Consider the following 16571-nt stretch of genomic DNA (forward strand, 5'->3'; position numbering starts at 1 on the left):
TGTTTTTTATTATTCCATATGCCTCTATTGTGTTGTGATAGCAAAATGAATTAAAGTGGCGTGTACGCAAAGACACCAGCATTGTTGCTTCACCTCAGGAAATCGAGGAAGTGGCATGTTTTTTTCCTGTGGACATGGTAGAACTGTTAAGTGAGTCAACGGTTTTGTCCCTCTCATGTTCCCCCTGTTAATTAGCTCGTGTGTGCCTATCTCTTCTTTCAAGGTTTTCCCTTTCACTGTGTCATTGGTGTGTCTTATTTTCTCATCCTTTTCAACCGCGAAGAGCTTCAGACATTTTCCTCTGTTCTCTCGTTCCTCTTTTTAATGACTTCTCCGCTGGCCAACTTGCCTTCCCTGAGAAGACTTTGACAGACAGATTTGTTGAGCAGCAGCAGGCACAGAGTCGGTGCCCTTTAACTGTGGCATCTGTGCCAGGATGGCAGATACTGCCAACCAGCCGTTGCCAGATCCTGCTCCCCAGCTCAGATAAGGTGAAAATGAGAGAGCCATACTCATAAACATGAAGTAAACTCAGCTTTTATTGAAGCCAGTGGATAAAATTTATGAAACCGTGATTCACAAAACAAAATAGTGTTTATTCTATTCCAAGCGTTAGTGTAATTTAACTGCCACTCGTCTCTTTTAAGCAAGGTTGTATCTAGACTGCATGTCAGAAGCACTAATCAAACAGGATAGTTTGTGTTTTATAAAAGAAAATACGAGCATTAAAAATGTAAAACCTTCCAGCTGCTGAAATGCATTTAATATGACCAGTGCGTATTAGAAGTCTATTTGCAGAATAAGATCCATTTCACTGTGTAGTTTTGAAGAGCAGAGTGTTCTCGACATCTTACTGTAGCCTTTAGGGAAAAACACATTTTAAATGACCCCAGAGAGACTCACATTTTCAAAATGCCAAGTTAAAAAGGTTGATTTCCCTTTGACGGAGGTATAATTCTGACATTTTGGAATATATCTTAAAACAGTAGCTTCTTTCTGAGTTCCATAATTTGCAAGGTTTTTTCTTGGAGTTAGTTTTGTTTTTTAAGTATGTTCATGATGCAGATGTTTGTGTTGTTCAGACGACTTCTCTTCTTCCTCTCTCGTGAATATGAGACCACGCTTTTAATCATATGTTTTGAATGCATTTACACCATCTATACTAGTTTAATTCATAGCACTGTCTTTTTAACTGTATTTTTGAATCAATTAGATACTTTTGAAGCTGCATTTCTTTGTTGAAATTCTTTGATGATGATATGTGTATATTTTTGGTAGAAATGTTTATAATGATATATTGTATTCTCATTTAAATATATATGCTATTTTAACATTTTTGGACATATTTGTTGTGCTTTTGATCACACAATTTATATTCCTAATATCACAACCAGGGCTTATTTCTCCATTAGTAGAAAATCTCTAAATAAGTTGGCTTTATGTTAGTGGCAAGTCCTTTCTTCAGGTGTGAAAAATAACCTTTTTTTAATCCATAAGTGGGGGAATTTGCAGAGTTACAGCAGCAAAGACAGTGCAAACATTTAAGGATAGAAGTATAAAAAAATTACGAGATGTGTTGACAAAAAAGTCACTGCACTAATTGCATTATTTAGAATTTTCCTTCACACTGACCGACTCTTTGGTTCTCTGCCTCCAGCCTCCTTCCCCATCATACGCTGAACTCCCGACCCCAGTTGGTGACAGACTGCGCTGCATCCCTCCCAGGACTCCCACCGTCCTCGGAGGGATGAGCCCTGTATCATCTGCTTCGTGACACAGATGCGGCGTTGCGCCAGGTGGCCCCTCATAACCTCCGAGTGCTGTCACCAGTGAGTCACCACACACACACACACACACACACACACACCTCCAAACTCACACACAACAATGGTGCAGGCCATCTGTCTAAAAAATATGTTATACAACAGGTCACTCTAACTAAGCTCTGATTGGTAAAAGACAAAACCAGACCGATAGTTCCGTTCACTGGTTGCTATGCTGGTCATGACATGATCCTCCCCGCTAGCATTCATATGTAAGTGCTGTATGGAAGACTGAGTTTCAGGTGATAGAATCTTGAAACTAACTACTGCATAAATTATCATTCTTAAACCAGTATTTATGTATTAATGTTCTCAGTGACCTCTTTCACTTCTTATCTAGTTGTGCAGTATCACCGTTACACTCATAATCACAACAACAAAAGGCCTTTCCTCAGTCTTATCTGGCATCAGTTGTGTTTATTTGTGGCTTCTTTGGAACTGCACAGTGGGTTTTAGATCAGCTTAAAGCTAACATAAACCTGCTGCACAATAGCCCATCTAATGTTCACCATTTGAGTTTAGCATATTAGCATGCGAACAAGTTAAGAAAGGAGAGAAGGTAATTAGTTTTGCAGGTATGTAAGCAGTCCAAGCAATAAGACATGTAGTTTGAAACCACAAATATCAACCTACTGGTGGCGCTCAAAGTAGCACTGAAGTGACTGAGGTTCAACCTCTGGAGGCATGAATATTTATAGCTAATGTATCATTGCCTGCAGAAACTTCAGCTCCATATAGTCCATCCAACACTGGGAAAGTTCATTTTCAACCAAAGTTTTGAACTGATGAACAACAATCCAATACAACCACCATTAATTGTACTTCCTGCTCTATTTTCACATTAATTTTTTTTCTAATTAAGACCGTGATACTTGCTAATTTGTCAGTTTCCCCTTTCAAAGTTGAAATTTAAACTGTGGGTACTCTGAAGGGATAAATGCACCTACTGGCAAACTTAAAGACTTAACTAAAACCTGCACACATCTGGTGTCTGGATGGAAAGAAAATCTGTGTGCCTCTTGGTCTCTGTGGCCTGTTTTTAAGAAATGGAGCCCTTTCTTACTCTTCCTCTTTCATGGTTATCAGTCTGCATGCATTATTTCTGTAATCCTCACGGTGGCACTCTTCACTGACTGTATCACCACAGCAGCAGACACTCATATCCACACAGTGAGCTTGTGTAATCCCTTTCACTTTTGATGAGTCAAAGCCAGCACTCGCTGTTCTCGGGGGAAATGTCTGATAGGATGGAGCGGTCCAGTCAAGGAGGTGCTATAAGGAGGAAGAGGAGGAGGGCACAGAGGGAAAAAGTTTACCCAAAGTTTGTGAATTTGACATAAGGCCACCTGCATCCTCTTTGTGGGTGGTTTGTTTGATGTGATGAGACTGAGTGGTCCCCCACCCCCTCAGCCACATCTTGTCAATCCATCACAGAGTGGGGTGAGGAGAATAGGGAGTGGATTGAGTTTCTGCTGGCTGGAAGATGATCCTTGGGTATTTCAGGAGCAGCAGAGCCAGGGTCTCCATCAGTGTCACCTTCAGTGAGTGACGATGTTTGTGTGATGTCTCAGAGCCCACGTCTGCAAGCTCCACCGGTAACTGAAGTGAGACGAACATAGCTGTGGACCACCTCGGCTTAGATTACCCTGGCTGAGCCTCTGTAGTGTATAGTTTCAGCCTAGTCCAGTCAAATTATCTTTCAAGATTAACAACAATGAATATGTATGCATGAAGCTCAGTCCAAAATGAGCTTTGAAAGAATGCCTGTTTATTTATTTTTGGTGGAGGCATGTGTATTCATAACTGGATGGAGGTTGTGACTGTTGTGAAACTCTGACCTTTCATGTAGCGCCACAATGAGGTTTAACACTGTTGACATTCATTAAAATATCTCAATAACTATTATATGAATTGCTAGTAATTTTGGTACAGATGTCCGTGGTGCCAAGGAGTTAAACGCTTTTAAATTCAGTGATTCTCTGACTTTTTCTCTAGCGCCAGCAGCAAGTCAAACTTTTCATTTATCCTCAGCTTATCATGTGAAATATTTCAACATTTATTGAAAGTACAGCCTACTGAATCTGGGGATGTTTTGACTTTAAGGCCATCATAAAGACCAAAATGATGTGGATTCTCTGCTGCCATCCTCTCGTGTCATCACCTGGTTCAAATTGTAATTTAATACTTCAGGTAACTACCAACACTCAGTGAACAACCTTAAGGACAAGGACCAGGAGAATCCTCTAATCCTGTGATTAATTCATGGCTTGCTCCACCTTTGAGTAGACAAGTAAAGCTGCCTAATTACCAAAAGAAAAAGCTGTCAACACAAGACTGATATATTGTCATCTTCTGACTTAATTTAACAATGCTGTTAGGCAACAGTTACCGTTACAAAAACGTAATGTTAACATTTGTTTGATGTCTTGTCCATGGACACGTGGTTTACTGTAGTCCAACAGCAAATTTCAGCTCTAGTTGGTTTCCAGCTAACAACTGAGAGAAATATGCAGATTTTTACTCACTAAATTCTCCAATAACAATAAAAACATTTGACAAACTAAAGCTAAATTGAGATTACCCTAAAATATGTAGCTTACTGCTATGGTACGTGTATTAAAGAGGGACGCAGCCACTGTGACATCACCCATTGGTTTGCGAACTACTCTTCTGAGGTTGTTATTTTGAAGTCAGACGTTATGAGTGAAGGCTGGATCTAACTACAAACTTGAGGACGCTATACACGCCCATACTGAAGTGACTTGTCCATCACAAAGTAGCCACACCCTTAAGCATACCCTGCTTAGTTGTGTATTTTTCTCTAAATGGGAGCATAATTTACTAAATAAGTATCATGCTGTGTTGAAGGAGACTTAAAACTAGCAATTAAGACCATCAACTAATTTGGAAAATGTTCACTGAGGTAGTAAATCAAGTGAAAATAGAAATTAGTTTCTCATAGACTTCTATACAATCAGACTTCTTTTTGCTGAAAGAAGAGTCACCCCCTGCTGGCTGTTAGAAAGAATGCAGGTTTAAGTCACCTCCAGTTTGGCTTTACTTTTCAGAGCCGAATTCAATCTTTCACATCCAGTCACTGTTTAGTACTTTAAAAATATGTTACCTTGCTATTACTGAGCAAGCCGAACATATTTGTATTGTTATAGGCATAATTTCAGGTGTTGTGAAAGAGCAGCATCAACCAGTAAAACTTGATTTTTGTGCTATCTGAACTAACTACATTCCCATGTCAGGTTCCTAACCTTATTGAACTTTGTTGCAGCTGCATTGTTTTTCTATTCCTGTAATCCTGAGGGAGGTTGCATGTTCAGTGGCGCATGTTTCACCGTTGATAATATGTTTATCTGTTGCAAAATAATGTTTAAATTAGGTTTCCAGTAGTTTTCTTACTATCTAGATATTAATATGCAGATTGGAAAGTCATTCTTCCTCTTTCTATTTTAATAGTAGGCTATAATGGGATAATACTTGCTTTTAAATACCAAGAAAAAAGGAAAAAAGTGGGGACCTGTTAATCTAAAAATAGGACTCTTTATGTTGGATCATGGCTTAAAAATGAAAGTCATTTTCAGATGCAGTTACACACACGCACGCACACACACACACACCTACACACACACACACACACACACACACACACACACACACACACACACACACACACACACACACACACACACACACACACACCTACACACACACACACACACACACACACACCTTAGCTCAACAGAGTGGCTTCAGATCAAGTGAGTCACTTATTCTTTGTCATGAATAAATCACACCCACTGCTACTCCTTTCTACACTGCACCACTGTCTTTTCCAAAACACGCCCGTGTGCATGCATACACGCACTCAACATGCAAACACGCATTGTACAAACACACACTGTACAAACACACACTGTACAAACACACACTGAGACTGCATCCTTTCGCTCTCTTCTTGTTGTGCAGAAAGTGTATTTTCCAGGGTCTGGCGTTATTGACAACGCAGTGCAGTGCACGCCCTGGAAATATTGCAAAAAATTGTTCCATTTACAAATTGAGCCCTCTTTAGATTACTTTTTAATGTTTATTCTGTTTTTGACATTAGGTTTTTGACCAATGTTGCATTTAAAATGCACCTCTGCAAACCATACAGCGCATCCTAAAGAATCTATAGCATGAGTTTTTGCTGTTAGTATTTCTGTGTCCCTTGAAACAGTTAAAGAACGAGTGCAATCCTTTGCTCTCTCTGCTCCTCAAGAAGACATTTGTCACTTTCCATTTTTACAGCCCTCCTCCCCATCCTCCCCCCTCTTAGCGGTAAAACGGAGTTCATGTCGCCCTGCATTTCCCTGAGGCAAACTGATGGCTACACCCAGAGACCCCGACATACACACAGAGCAAGACAAAGCGACTGCTCCTTTTATGCCACTTTGTTTATGTTGTACTCTCTTATCTCAGACAGGGAAGCTTCCTTATCCCTTATTGCTTTTTCCTCTTCTTTCTACTTCCCCTCTCGATGCTTTTACCTCCTTTTTTATGTAATATACTCCTTTTTTATATGTTCACATTTCCCACCAATTCTTTCATCTTCCTTGGCATCCTCTTGCCCAATCTCTCCAGCGTACGCCTCACTCTTACCGTGGGTAAAAAGCCTGTGAAATTTCCCACAGGATGAGGCAACATGAGTTTGCTTCTACAACGTAGGAAATGGCCTCGTATCTGAGGCATTGATTATCCTCTCAGCATTATGGGAAGGAGATGGCAGCGAGGTGAGGGCTAAGAGCCCCGCGATCGATACACATTCTCATCACAATGCCGGATGTTTCTCCATAGTCGGATAGGTTTCGATGCCCCAACACGGGCAGTAATTGTCCTCGGGTGACTCTATTAATTGAGCAGTATAAAGCAATGAAAGACAAATGGCAGGGTTGATTTGATTTTCGTAGGGCATTTATAGTAAACCTTGAACTTGTAGTACAGGAAACGACAGTGAAAGTATTAGCTGTCACACATTAATAGGAATGACAGAAGAGAAAAGAAGTAAGCACATTTTCAGTGACAGGAATAGTAGTAGTAACAGTAAGGATCAGCTTATATATTTACATTTACATAGCCTTATATATAGGAAATACTAGGATGGTATCTCTTTACACTCTTAGCAAGAAAGGAAGTAAGCACAACTGCTATACAACAGATTGAATTTGTGTTTTTTATGACATTTTTGTCGTATTCTTTGTTTTTGTCGTAGTTTCACGTCTATGCCATGAGTTGCAAAAAATCTGTTATGTCTGTCTGAACTGTGTGCTTTTATATGCCTCTTCCTACTATTTCACTTTCCCAGCCATCTCATGAGGCGCCTGAAAGTCAAGAGGAATCTTGCACGTTACTGCAAGAGGGAAAGCTCCCCATCTCTCTCTTTCTCAAACACTCACCTCTGCCAACTTTTTGCCCCTCTTAGAGACAGCAGCTTTTCTCCACCTTTCACAGCAGCTGACACAGGCTCAGCCCCAACTCTCAAAACGAAGAAAAAAATCCCAGAAAACGACAAGAACTTATACTTAATAGACCGATAAGACATTTTGGACGAGCTCCTCGGGCCCACAGATCTGCCCGTTTTCCTGCAAACGTGATCAGGATTGAGATATATTGACTGCGGCCTAAGCAGAACAGAAAGTAGAGACAAAATCAGACTTGAGTAGATATTAGCTGCAGAGCATTAATGGAGCAGAGGGGAGGAATCTGCTCTTTGTTTTTCCTGCTGATTGGTGTGACCTTGCTCAGTGGCTGCCTGGGTGAACACAAGTTTATGGATGAAAGTGTTTCCACAGAGGAGGTGAAAAGGCAGAAGCTGCCTCACCTCATCTTCATCATGGTGGACGACCAAGGTTATGGAGATATTGGCTACCACGGCTCAGACATTCACACTCCTGCGCTGGACCAGCTGGCAGCAGAAGGGGTCAAACTTGAAAATTATTACGTCCAGCCTATCTGCTCACCATCACGCAGTCAACTCATGACAGGGCGGTGAGTTTCCTCATTACACCTGTATTCATGTGTATTATTCAGTAGATAGATGGATTGGTAGGTAGGTAGGTACTTTATTAATCCCAAGGGAAATTCAAGCAACATCTGTTCTTATCTGATATGAAAAAGCAGAACATCAATAGCTTTTTGTCTTGTGTATTTATGGGAAAATACATACAAGACCAGAAAAAGAAAATAATACGGTAGTAAAGACATAATATTTTTTGCAAAATTCCATTTTAGTGTTTTTTTTTTTAAAGTACAATTGGATTGATTGTAATACTGACTACAATACTGTTTTGTTGAATTTCTGCCGTCAGTGTTTTCAAAACTGTTCAATTTCATACGTGTAAAGGGTAAATCCACAGCAAAACTGTAAAAAATATAGATAAAAATATTGGCAAATCACTATTTCTAATTGTATTCTGACCCAACATTTCAGTGCCAATTTAAAAAAATTACAGATATTGAGTAGGTTGATACAAACTGGTCACATATAATACAAAATCTTGGTTTGATGGTTAAACAATGTGATCCAAAGACACTGTTTTTGTTACACTGCAAGCTATAATACATACAACATGACTTCCTCTCTGGCATTCTCTCAGATACCAAATTCACACTGGACTGCAGCATTCAATCATCCGTCCACGTCAGCCCCTCTGCCTGCCCCCGGATGTTCCCACCCTCCCAGAGCGTCTGGCTGAGGCTGGATACTCCACACACATGGTGGGTAAATGGCACCTGGGCTTCTGCAGGACGAGCTGTCTGCCCACAGGACGAGGCTTTCAGAGTTTTCTGGGCACACTGACCGGCAGTGGAGACCATTTCTCCTATCAGAGCTGTGACGGGGCTGAAGCTTGTGGGTTTGACCTGCATGATGGAGACCGGCCTGCCTGGGAGATGGCTGGGAACTACTCCACTCTGCTCTATATAGAGAGGTGAGAACCAAGGTATGGATTTAAGTGAACAAATACAGAGTTAAAGTTAGACTATCTTTAAAACTTCCAATGTGACATTTTTTCCAAACAGGGTGAAGCAGATCCTGAGGAGCCACAACCCACGTACACCACTGTTCCTTTATTTGTCCCTTCAGGCTGCCCATACACCCTTGCAAGCACCAGAACATTTTCTCCACCACTATGATTTCCAGACCAATCGTCTCAGGCGCCACTATGCAGCGATGCTCAGCTGCCTGGACGACGGCGTTGCACAAGTAGTTCAGGAGCTGAAGACAAGTGGGCTCTATGAAAACTCAGTGCTGATCTACTCCTCTGATAACGGAGGGCAGCCGCTCTCTGGTGGCAGCAACTGGCCGCTCAGAGGTGGCAAAGGGACCTACTGGGAGGGAGGCATCAGAGCTGTGGGCTTCGTCCATAGTCCCCTCCTGAAGAGGAAGGGTGCAGTAAGCCGAGAGCTTATCCACATCTCCGACTGGTATCCTACTTTACTCGGGCTGGCCGGGGCCCTGCAGTCCCACAGTGGCCTCGACGGTCACGATGTGTGGCGGAGCATCAGCGAGGGCTCGCTTTGTCCTCGCACTGAAATCCTTTTCAACATTGACCCAGTGTCCAGGAAGCCTGGGGAGCCATATGACAAGGCGTTGGTGCTCAACGGCTTTGGGATCTGGGACACAGCTGTTAGAGCAGCATTAAGGGCTGGTGACTGGAAGCTGCTGACAGGAAATGTGGGTGATGGGGACTGGATACCGCCGCACGCTCTCCCCGGTGGTCCAGAACGGTGGCAGAAACTGGAGAAGCGGCGCAACGAGCTGGGGAAGTCAGTGTGGCTGTTTAACATCAGCTCCGACCCCTACGAGAGGTATGACCTGGCAGAGGCTCGTCCAGAGGTGGTGAAACATCTCCTGAAAAGGCTGGCCGAGTACAACCAGACGGCTGTGATGACCAGGAATCCACCAGATGATCCTATGGCTGATCCAGAGCTCCATGGAGGGGTGTGGGGGCCCTGGCTGGGCCTGGAGGGACAAGAGGGCGACAGTGGAGAGGATGATGGCAGGAGAGAGAGGATGATGAAGATTAAGCACTGCAAGTTATGTAAATTAAAAGCCCTCTTTAAGAAGGTGGGGTCACGCCTGCAGAGAAACACTTTATTCTAAATGTCTCCTCTAGCAACAACAATTGAACTGAAGGGTTAAGTATGTTTTAGATGAGCTTAGAAGTGCTGTCTAAATTTTAAAAGCCCCTTCGAATGACCTGACAGTTGGTCAAAAGCCCTCCTAAACAGAACTGTGCATAAAGGCACCTAATCAGTGGATAGTGTCTCCACAAATGCTTTTTTATGGTGTTACTCTTCATTATAAATGCAAAAAAATATATACAAAAATAGTTGTTTTAATGATGAAAAACAGAGTTTGACAGAGTTATTTACGCTCATATAGTGTATATACAATGAGGATGTTGATGAGGATGATGAGGATATTGTCTCAGATCTGTGGAAGCTCCTTAACGACCCTCTCTGGTCATTGATTCAACCCCTAAAATCTCAACTTTGAGTAAAGTGACCCATCAAGAAGTAAATTCCTGCTTTAAAATTATTTTTAATGTGCAGATCTATGAATTCCCTGCCTCTGTCTCCTCCCACCTCGCTGCTATTTACTGCTGCTCAAGCACACCAGCTCACCTATTACTCTGCTCAAACACTGTAAAACGATCTACGCTACACAATGACAAGTTCTAATATTTGAGTAATTCTGTCACACATGTTCAAACCAGAAACCAATTCTGAAGAATAACGATGGATAAAGCCTCACCCTACAAATTGGCAGGACTGGTCATTGGTTTATGAATGAAACCTGGAAGTCTGAATCTATGTTTTTGAGATGAAATGCACAGCCATGGTGTTGACTGTTTATTTTGCTCATGATGTGTCTTCTAGCATAAAAAAACATCATATGGACATGTTAACATGAGAAAAAAATAACCTGCATCATTTTGATGTCCAGCAGGGGGCCACTCCTCTGGTTCCAAAAACAAGTTTGACAATGTAAAAGTATGAGAAAAAGACCCTACTTCTAAATGTATTTGTTGCCTAATCATTTTGCTAATGTGTTATTGATCTGAATTTCTAGCTATGAGTCTCCTTCAATACAGCATGATACTCATTTTGTAAATTATCTTCCTATTTAGCGTAAAATAAAGTAGAACATGCTTCATCAGCGCACAAACCAAAGGCGTGATGTCACCGTGGCTACATTCATGTTTTATGTACAGTCTGTTTTCTCACTTTTAAACACCTTGTCATTCACTAGATGTAATGGACAGGCTTTGTATTTTCACCGTAACGCCAACATCAGTAATCTGAGGTCATGTGGGGTCTCAGGCGCTATGAAACAATCTGACAAGGGACATTTAGAGAATACTGACACTGGAAGGATACAAACAAAAATACAGAGCGGTAGAAAAGCACACAGGTCAGATAGACAAACTAGACCTTCAATCAAATAGTGAAGGTCGGCAGATAAACAGGCAGCCGGATAGACGGAGCGGACAGGGCTGAGCTGACTCATTCACTGTCCTGCGGCCAAACTGCAGCAGGGACACCGTAGGCCGTCGCCGGACTGCGTACTGAGCAACACGCATGTCATTGTGCATGTACGACCGTGTATGAACAGTTTGATTAATACCGATAGAGATGGAATGCGTGCATGTGGAAGTGAGGCCTGTGGTGACCTCTCCATGTCTCATCTCTTAATCATCCGAGAGGAGCCTTTAAGGATGACACAAAGGCACCCACGGGGGTTGTTTTTGTCAAATGTCACCTTGTCCTTTTGTTCTTGGGGGTTATATAGATTCACTGCTGCTCGTAGAAAGACCTCTGATCACAACACAATGTCCAGTCCCTGCAGCAGAGCCAAACCAAGAAAGGCTCAGGCTGATATCGTTGCTCTTTTCTGGACTTGTAAATGTTACTTAGCTCGTTTACAGTGTTGTAAAATGCTGGGAAATGGGTTGAAATGATCCAAATAAAGTCACAAATGAAAAATAAATCAATGTTAGTGAATCATTATGACAAAACCTCTACAAAAAGTCAGAGATAGAAAGTATGTGAAATTGGTACATGTGAATAATTCTTATTGACTGCGTGTGATCTACAGATTATTGTAGTCGGGGCTCAGCAGAACAAATCAGTGTACATGTTGAATAATATTTGAAATATTAAAGGAGGAACAAACCGGTGCTTAATTGAAGCTTGTGTTTAACAGGAATTTGTATTTTGCTTTTAATTAGTACTGAATTATTGTTCTTATTATAAAATAAGAACTGTTGCTGCTGTGGTATTGGTATCTTGAAATGGCTTTCAGTGTTTGAATCATAAGGCTTTATGCTTTCACACAATGTTTAATTGGAGACAATGTCTTTCATAATGTAGCAGCAGGATTTTCACTCATCTTGTAGTTGAGCTGGTGAGTGTAAAGGGTTGGTCAGGAAGCCAGAAGAAATAATACAACGTTTTAAAATTGTTGTTATTATTATTATTATTAGTAGTAGTAGTAGTATCAAATAATTAATATTCACAACAATTTCAAACTCAGCCAAATACTTTTGAAAATTCCCGGAATATGTTTCCAAACATGATAAATGTGTTTTTCCTTTTCAGTTAGTTAAAACCTTGACAATATATATTTTTTTCAGCTAATCCTAAATTTGAGATCATTTACTTCTTCACTATGGGAGGCTGTAGATAAATGCACCTCCTTCTGTTTTTGAAGAAATAATAATTAATGAGTGATCATTTCTAAATAGGTAAGTACCTTGTTTTCTACCTAATAATATTTTCTTTAAAGGAATTATGGTTTATTTTCCTTTTTTGCAAGTTTGCAGGCAGCAGGTTTTGGCTGATTTTGATCCTTTTTTGAGCTTCTTGTTGAGCTTTAAGCATATTTTACAATTTCACTGCGAAGCTAAATCACTGGAGTACTGTTTTAAGGTTAGAAAAACGCATTAATTGAATGCCTGTGACAAAACTCTGGTCTCCTGCATGAAGTCTAACGTGCTACACTCTCATCTGTCACCTCCGTCTCAGAACGTAAAGGGCATTTGGCAGCAGACCTGACTTCTGAGGTGCAGAATCATCCAATACGGACATAAATCCTGAGGATAGCTGGGCTGTGGAAGTTGTATCTTAGCTTCACGCTGACTGATTCGGTGTGATGTATCTGCCTGCCGGTGAGGCTGCAGCTGTGCGGTGATGTAGCTCTATAGCAGCAGATCAGAGTTGGTGCTGTTGGTCTCCAGCAGCTTGTACCACAGTAAACAGCTCCATCAGTTACCGTGCAGCAGCTCCCTCCTTGACCCCAGCCTTTAGGTGTGCGTCTTAATCAGAGTGTGTGTGGATCTGCAAGACGTGTTTCTGGTTGCGAGTGTCGGCAGCGATCCCACACACTGCAGCAACGGGGCTTTAGATTTCTCCCCAGTGGCCTGATAATGAATATTCAGCTGTCCTTCTCCACCATCTCTTCCCCCTCTGGTCAACTCTCACTCTCGCCTCCTCCTCTTCCTTCCTTCCTCCCTCCCGTCCTTTTTTTAAAAAAAAAAATTCTCCCTCAGCTCTTTGTTCATTCCCTCTGCAAACCACCCTCCTTGTATTTCTTTTTCATTTTGCTCCTACTCACCTATTGGTGCTCATTTGGAAGATGGAGCTAGGAATATTAGCAGCGTTTTGCTCAGAGCTCGGAGGCGCACAGTTAAATAAAAAGAGTGGAGGAGGGAAGAGAGAGCTCCTCGGAGGCTGCAGGGGGCTGTCGTGTCTGAAGAGCTTGTAGATCAGATTAAAAAATCTTGTTTAGCAAAAAAGCCTCACTGCATACATGCTATATGACTAGTTATGGTAAGAATAAATGCTATATTTTGGTGCAAACCCCATCCAACACTGTCTTTGACTCTCATCCCCAAGATGTAAATGTTAAAAAGGTTCACAAACATATCACTATATATATATATATATATATATATATATATATATATATATATATATATATATATATATATATATATATTTACAGTTACATTTTAAAAAGAATAAATAATTTACTAAACCAGCTGGGAATTGGACTTTTTAGCAAACGTTACTCAAGTAGTAGTAATTAGTGCATTTGTTCAGGACTTTGTATTTGGGATAAGTTACAGTACACATGTTCATTTTAACAAGGAACATGTCAGCCATGTGTTTTTAACAGATTATATCAGATTTTAGCTATACAGACAGCAGTAGGATCAGTTCACTGTTAGTTTTAATGGGATCTGCTGACTATAACAACTAAAGTGATCCTTAAAACATGTCAAACAACTAACCTTGGTATTTCATGGAGGAATTTCATGAGCCAAGATTGTTGCAGTTGTGTTTTATGAACCAAAACTGTCTTTATCTTATTTTATTTTTGCATTGAAACAGTTTAGAACTCCACTCTTGCTGCTAAAGTTAATAACAGTAACATTGAATACAAGTAGACTTTGTAGTTTAAACATTTGGTGTTCTGGTGACACCAGCAGCATAAAAAACAAATTTTTTCTGTTTACATTGCGCACAAAACCACAGTCAAAACATAATTAGGAAAATGAACAAAAGTCAGATAAGCAGAAGGCATAATCATGATCATGCTATGACTATTTAATCAAACTGCTTTTCATCTTTTTGTCGATTACAATATGTGTTTTGCCTTTTGTTTGTGTTTTTCGCCTCTTACCTCAGAATCTGCTTCATATTCAGAGTGCAAAAGAGTCAGAGTGCAGTGCAAAAGGTCCAGAGCAGGTTGTTCGTGAGTTCACGGGGATTCAGATTTTAGGGTGGCTGTATGAACCTTCCAATCACAGAAACTACAGGGAGAGAAACTATACTACAGGTGATTTTACAGGTACTGCCTCACCTCTTCAGCAAGAGAAATATTGTTGAAGCCCGTACCTCTGAAAGACTCATGCGTGGCAGCAGAAGTGGTTTCAAGACACCAAGGTGGAATATTCTGGAATGGATGAATCAGAACCCAGACCACAGTCTAATTGAGAATTTCTGTCTGGACTTGAAAAGAGTTGTTCAGCCACAATGCCTGCAATCTAGCAGAGCTTGAGCTGCTCCACATAGGCTCAGTGGTGTAGATGTGGCCAGAGGTGAATCTGCCAAATACTGACTTGCAGGGAGTGAATACTTACATAATCCCTTATTTTACAATTAATGTTTTTCATGAATTTACATTACTTTGAAGAAATCTGTTTTCATTTTGACATGAAAGGGTCTTTTTTTTGTAAATTCTTCTCAAAAATGCTAAATTATATTCACCATGATTCCTTGTTGAAAAACAATAAAAAAGGAACAACTTCCAAGGATGTAGGAGGTGAATATTTAACAATATTAAATAGACATCTTTTTCACAAACACTGATCAGGAATGGCTTGAGGAACACAACAAAGAGCACAAAGTGTTGACTTGGTCTCCAAATTCCCCCAGATTTCAACCCAATTGAGCATCTATGGCAGAGGAGTCAAACTCATCTGAGTTCAGGTTCCACATTCAGCCCAATTTGATCTCAAGTGGGCTGGACCAGTAAAATCACAGCATAATAACCTATAAATAACAATAACTCCTATTTTTTTCTTTGTTTTAGTGCAAAAAAGTACATTCTGAAAATATTCACATTTACGGAATGATCTTTTTACAAAACATTATGAACAACCTTAAATTTTTTAAGAAAACTAAATTCAATTTTGATCATATTATGCCCCAGTTTATCGTTTGCACATTGTAATTATAGATCTACAAAGGCACAAAACATTTAGTCACAGGTATCTGGAACTCAATGATATAGTGTTTCACTTTTAAAAAAAGACAAAAAACAACAAAAACAACACAAAACATTCCAAAACTGAGACACAAAATTTAAAAAAATGAGACACAAAGCACCAAAAGGAAGAAACAAAATGACCAAAAATGAGACAAACGACACAAAACAAAACAAAAAAGAGACAAAGCGACAAAAACATGGATAAATGACACGGAGACAAAAAATGTCAAAAGCGTGAAACAAAATGATAAAAACGATGCACAAAACAATAAAGCAAAACACAAAAAGACAAAAACATGAGACAAACGACAAAAGTCAGGAAAAAAAACAACAAAAACAACCTAAAATACTACAAAAATAGGACCCAAAAGAACAATGAGCAATGTACTATTTTACTTTATGATAAAAACAACTTGTCATGATCTTGAAATTATTTTGAATTTATAGTTTTACAAATTTACAATCAGCAGTTAATGTCTTCTCTGTATTTTTTACACTTTCAGGGCCGGATTGGACCCTCTGGAGGACTGCTTTTGGCCCATGGGCCGCATGTTTGACACGACTGCTCTATGGGAGTCACCAAAACAAACCTGACTGACGAAGGCCCCACAACACAACCAACAATCCTTTAGCAGGCAGCACAGGACAACTCCAGAGGTCTCATATCCATGCTCAGGACTGCACAATATGAGGTAGGTGTGTTTTTTTTATATTGTGGCTGATGTTTAAGTGCACACAGAGGAAAAAAAAGCACCTCACACTATCAAACACCCCTGTGAGGATGAGATTTTTGATGAGCTCCATGCATGTGGGACACTGGCGAAGACGATCGTTAGATGCCCACACATCTGATTCCCGGTATAACATGATGGCCTGCAGAAATAAGGCACTGTCAGATGATATAAATCACGGAGGAGGTG

The 16571-nt window shown here is 40.5% G+C and overlaps 1 protein-coding gene across 1 annotated transcript; it reads left to right on the forward strand.

The window, feature by feature from the left end:
• Positions 1-1688: 1688 nt before the first annotated feature.
• Positions 1689-11865, forward strand: si:dkey-174i8.1 (arylsulfatase I). The gene is made up of 4 exons (XM_023287528.3): positions 1689-1829; positions 7177-7859; positions 8468-8800; positions 8892-11865. The coding sequence occupies exons 2-4, from the start codon at positions 7555-7557 to the stop codon at positions 9973-9975; spliced, it is 1722 nt and encodes a 573-aa protein (XP_023143296.3). The 5' UTR covers positions 1689-1829; positions 7177-7554; the 3' UTR covers positions 9976-11865.
• Positions 11866-16571: the final 4706 nt, after the last annotated feature.

Source organism: Amphiprion ocellaris, chromosome 16, assembly GCF_022539595.1.
Source record: "Amphiprion ocellaris isolate individual 3 ecotype Okinawa chromosome 16, ASM2253959v1, whole genome shotgun sequence".
NCBI lineage: Eukaryota > Metazoa > Chordata > Actinopteri > Pomacentridae > Amphiprion > Amphiprion ocellaris.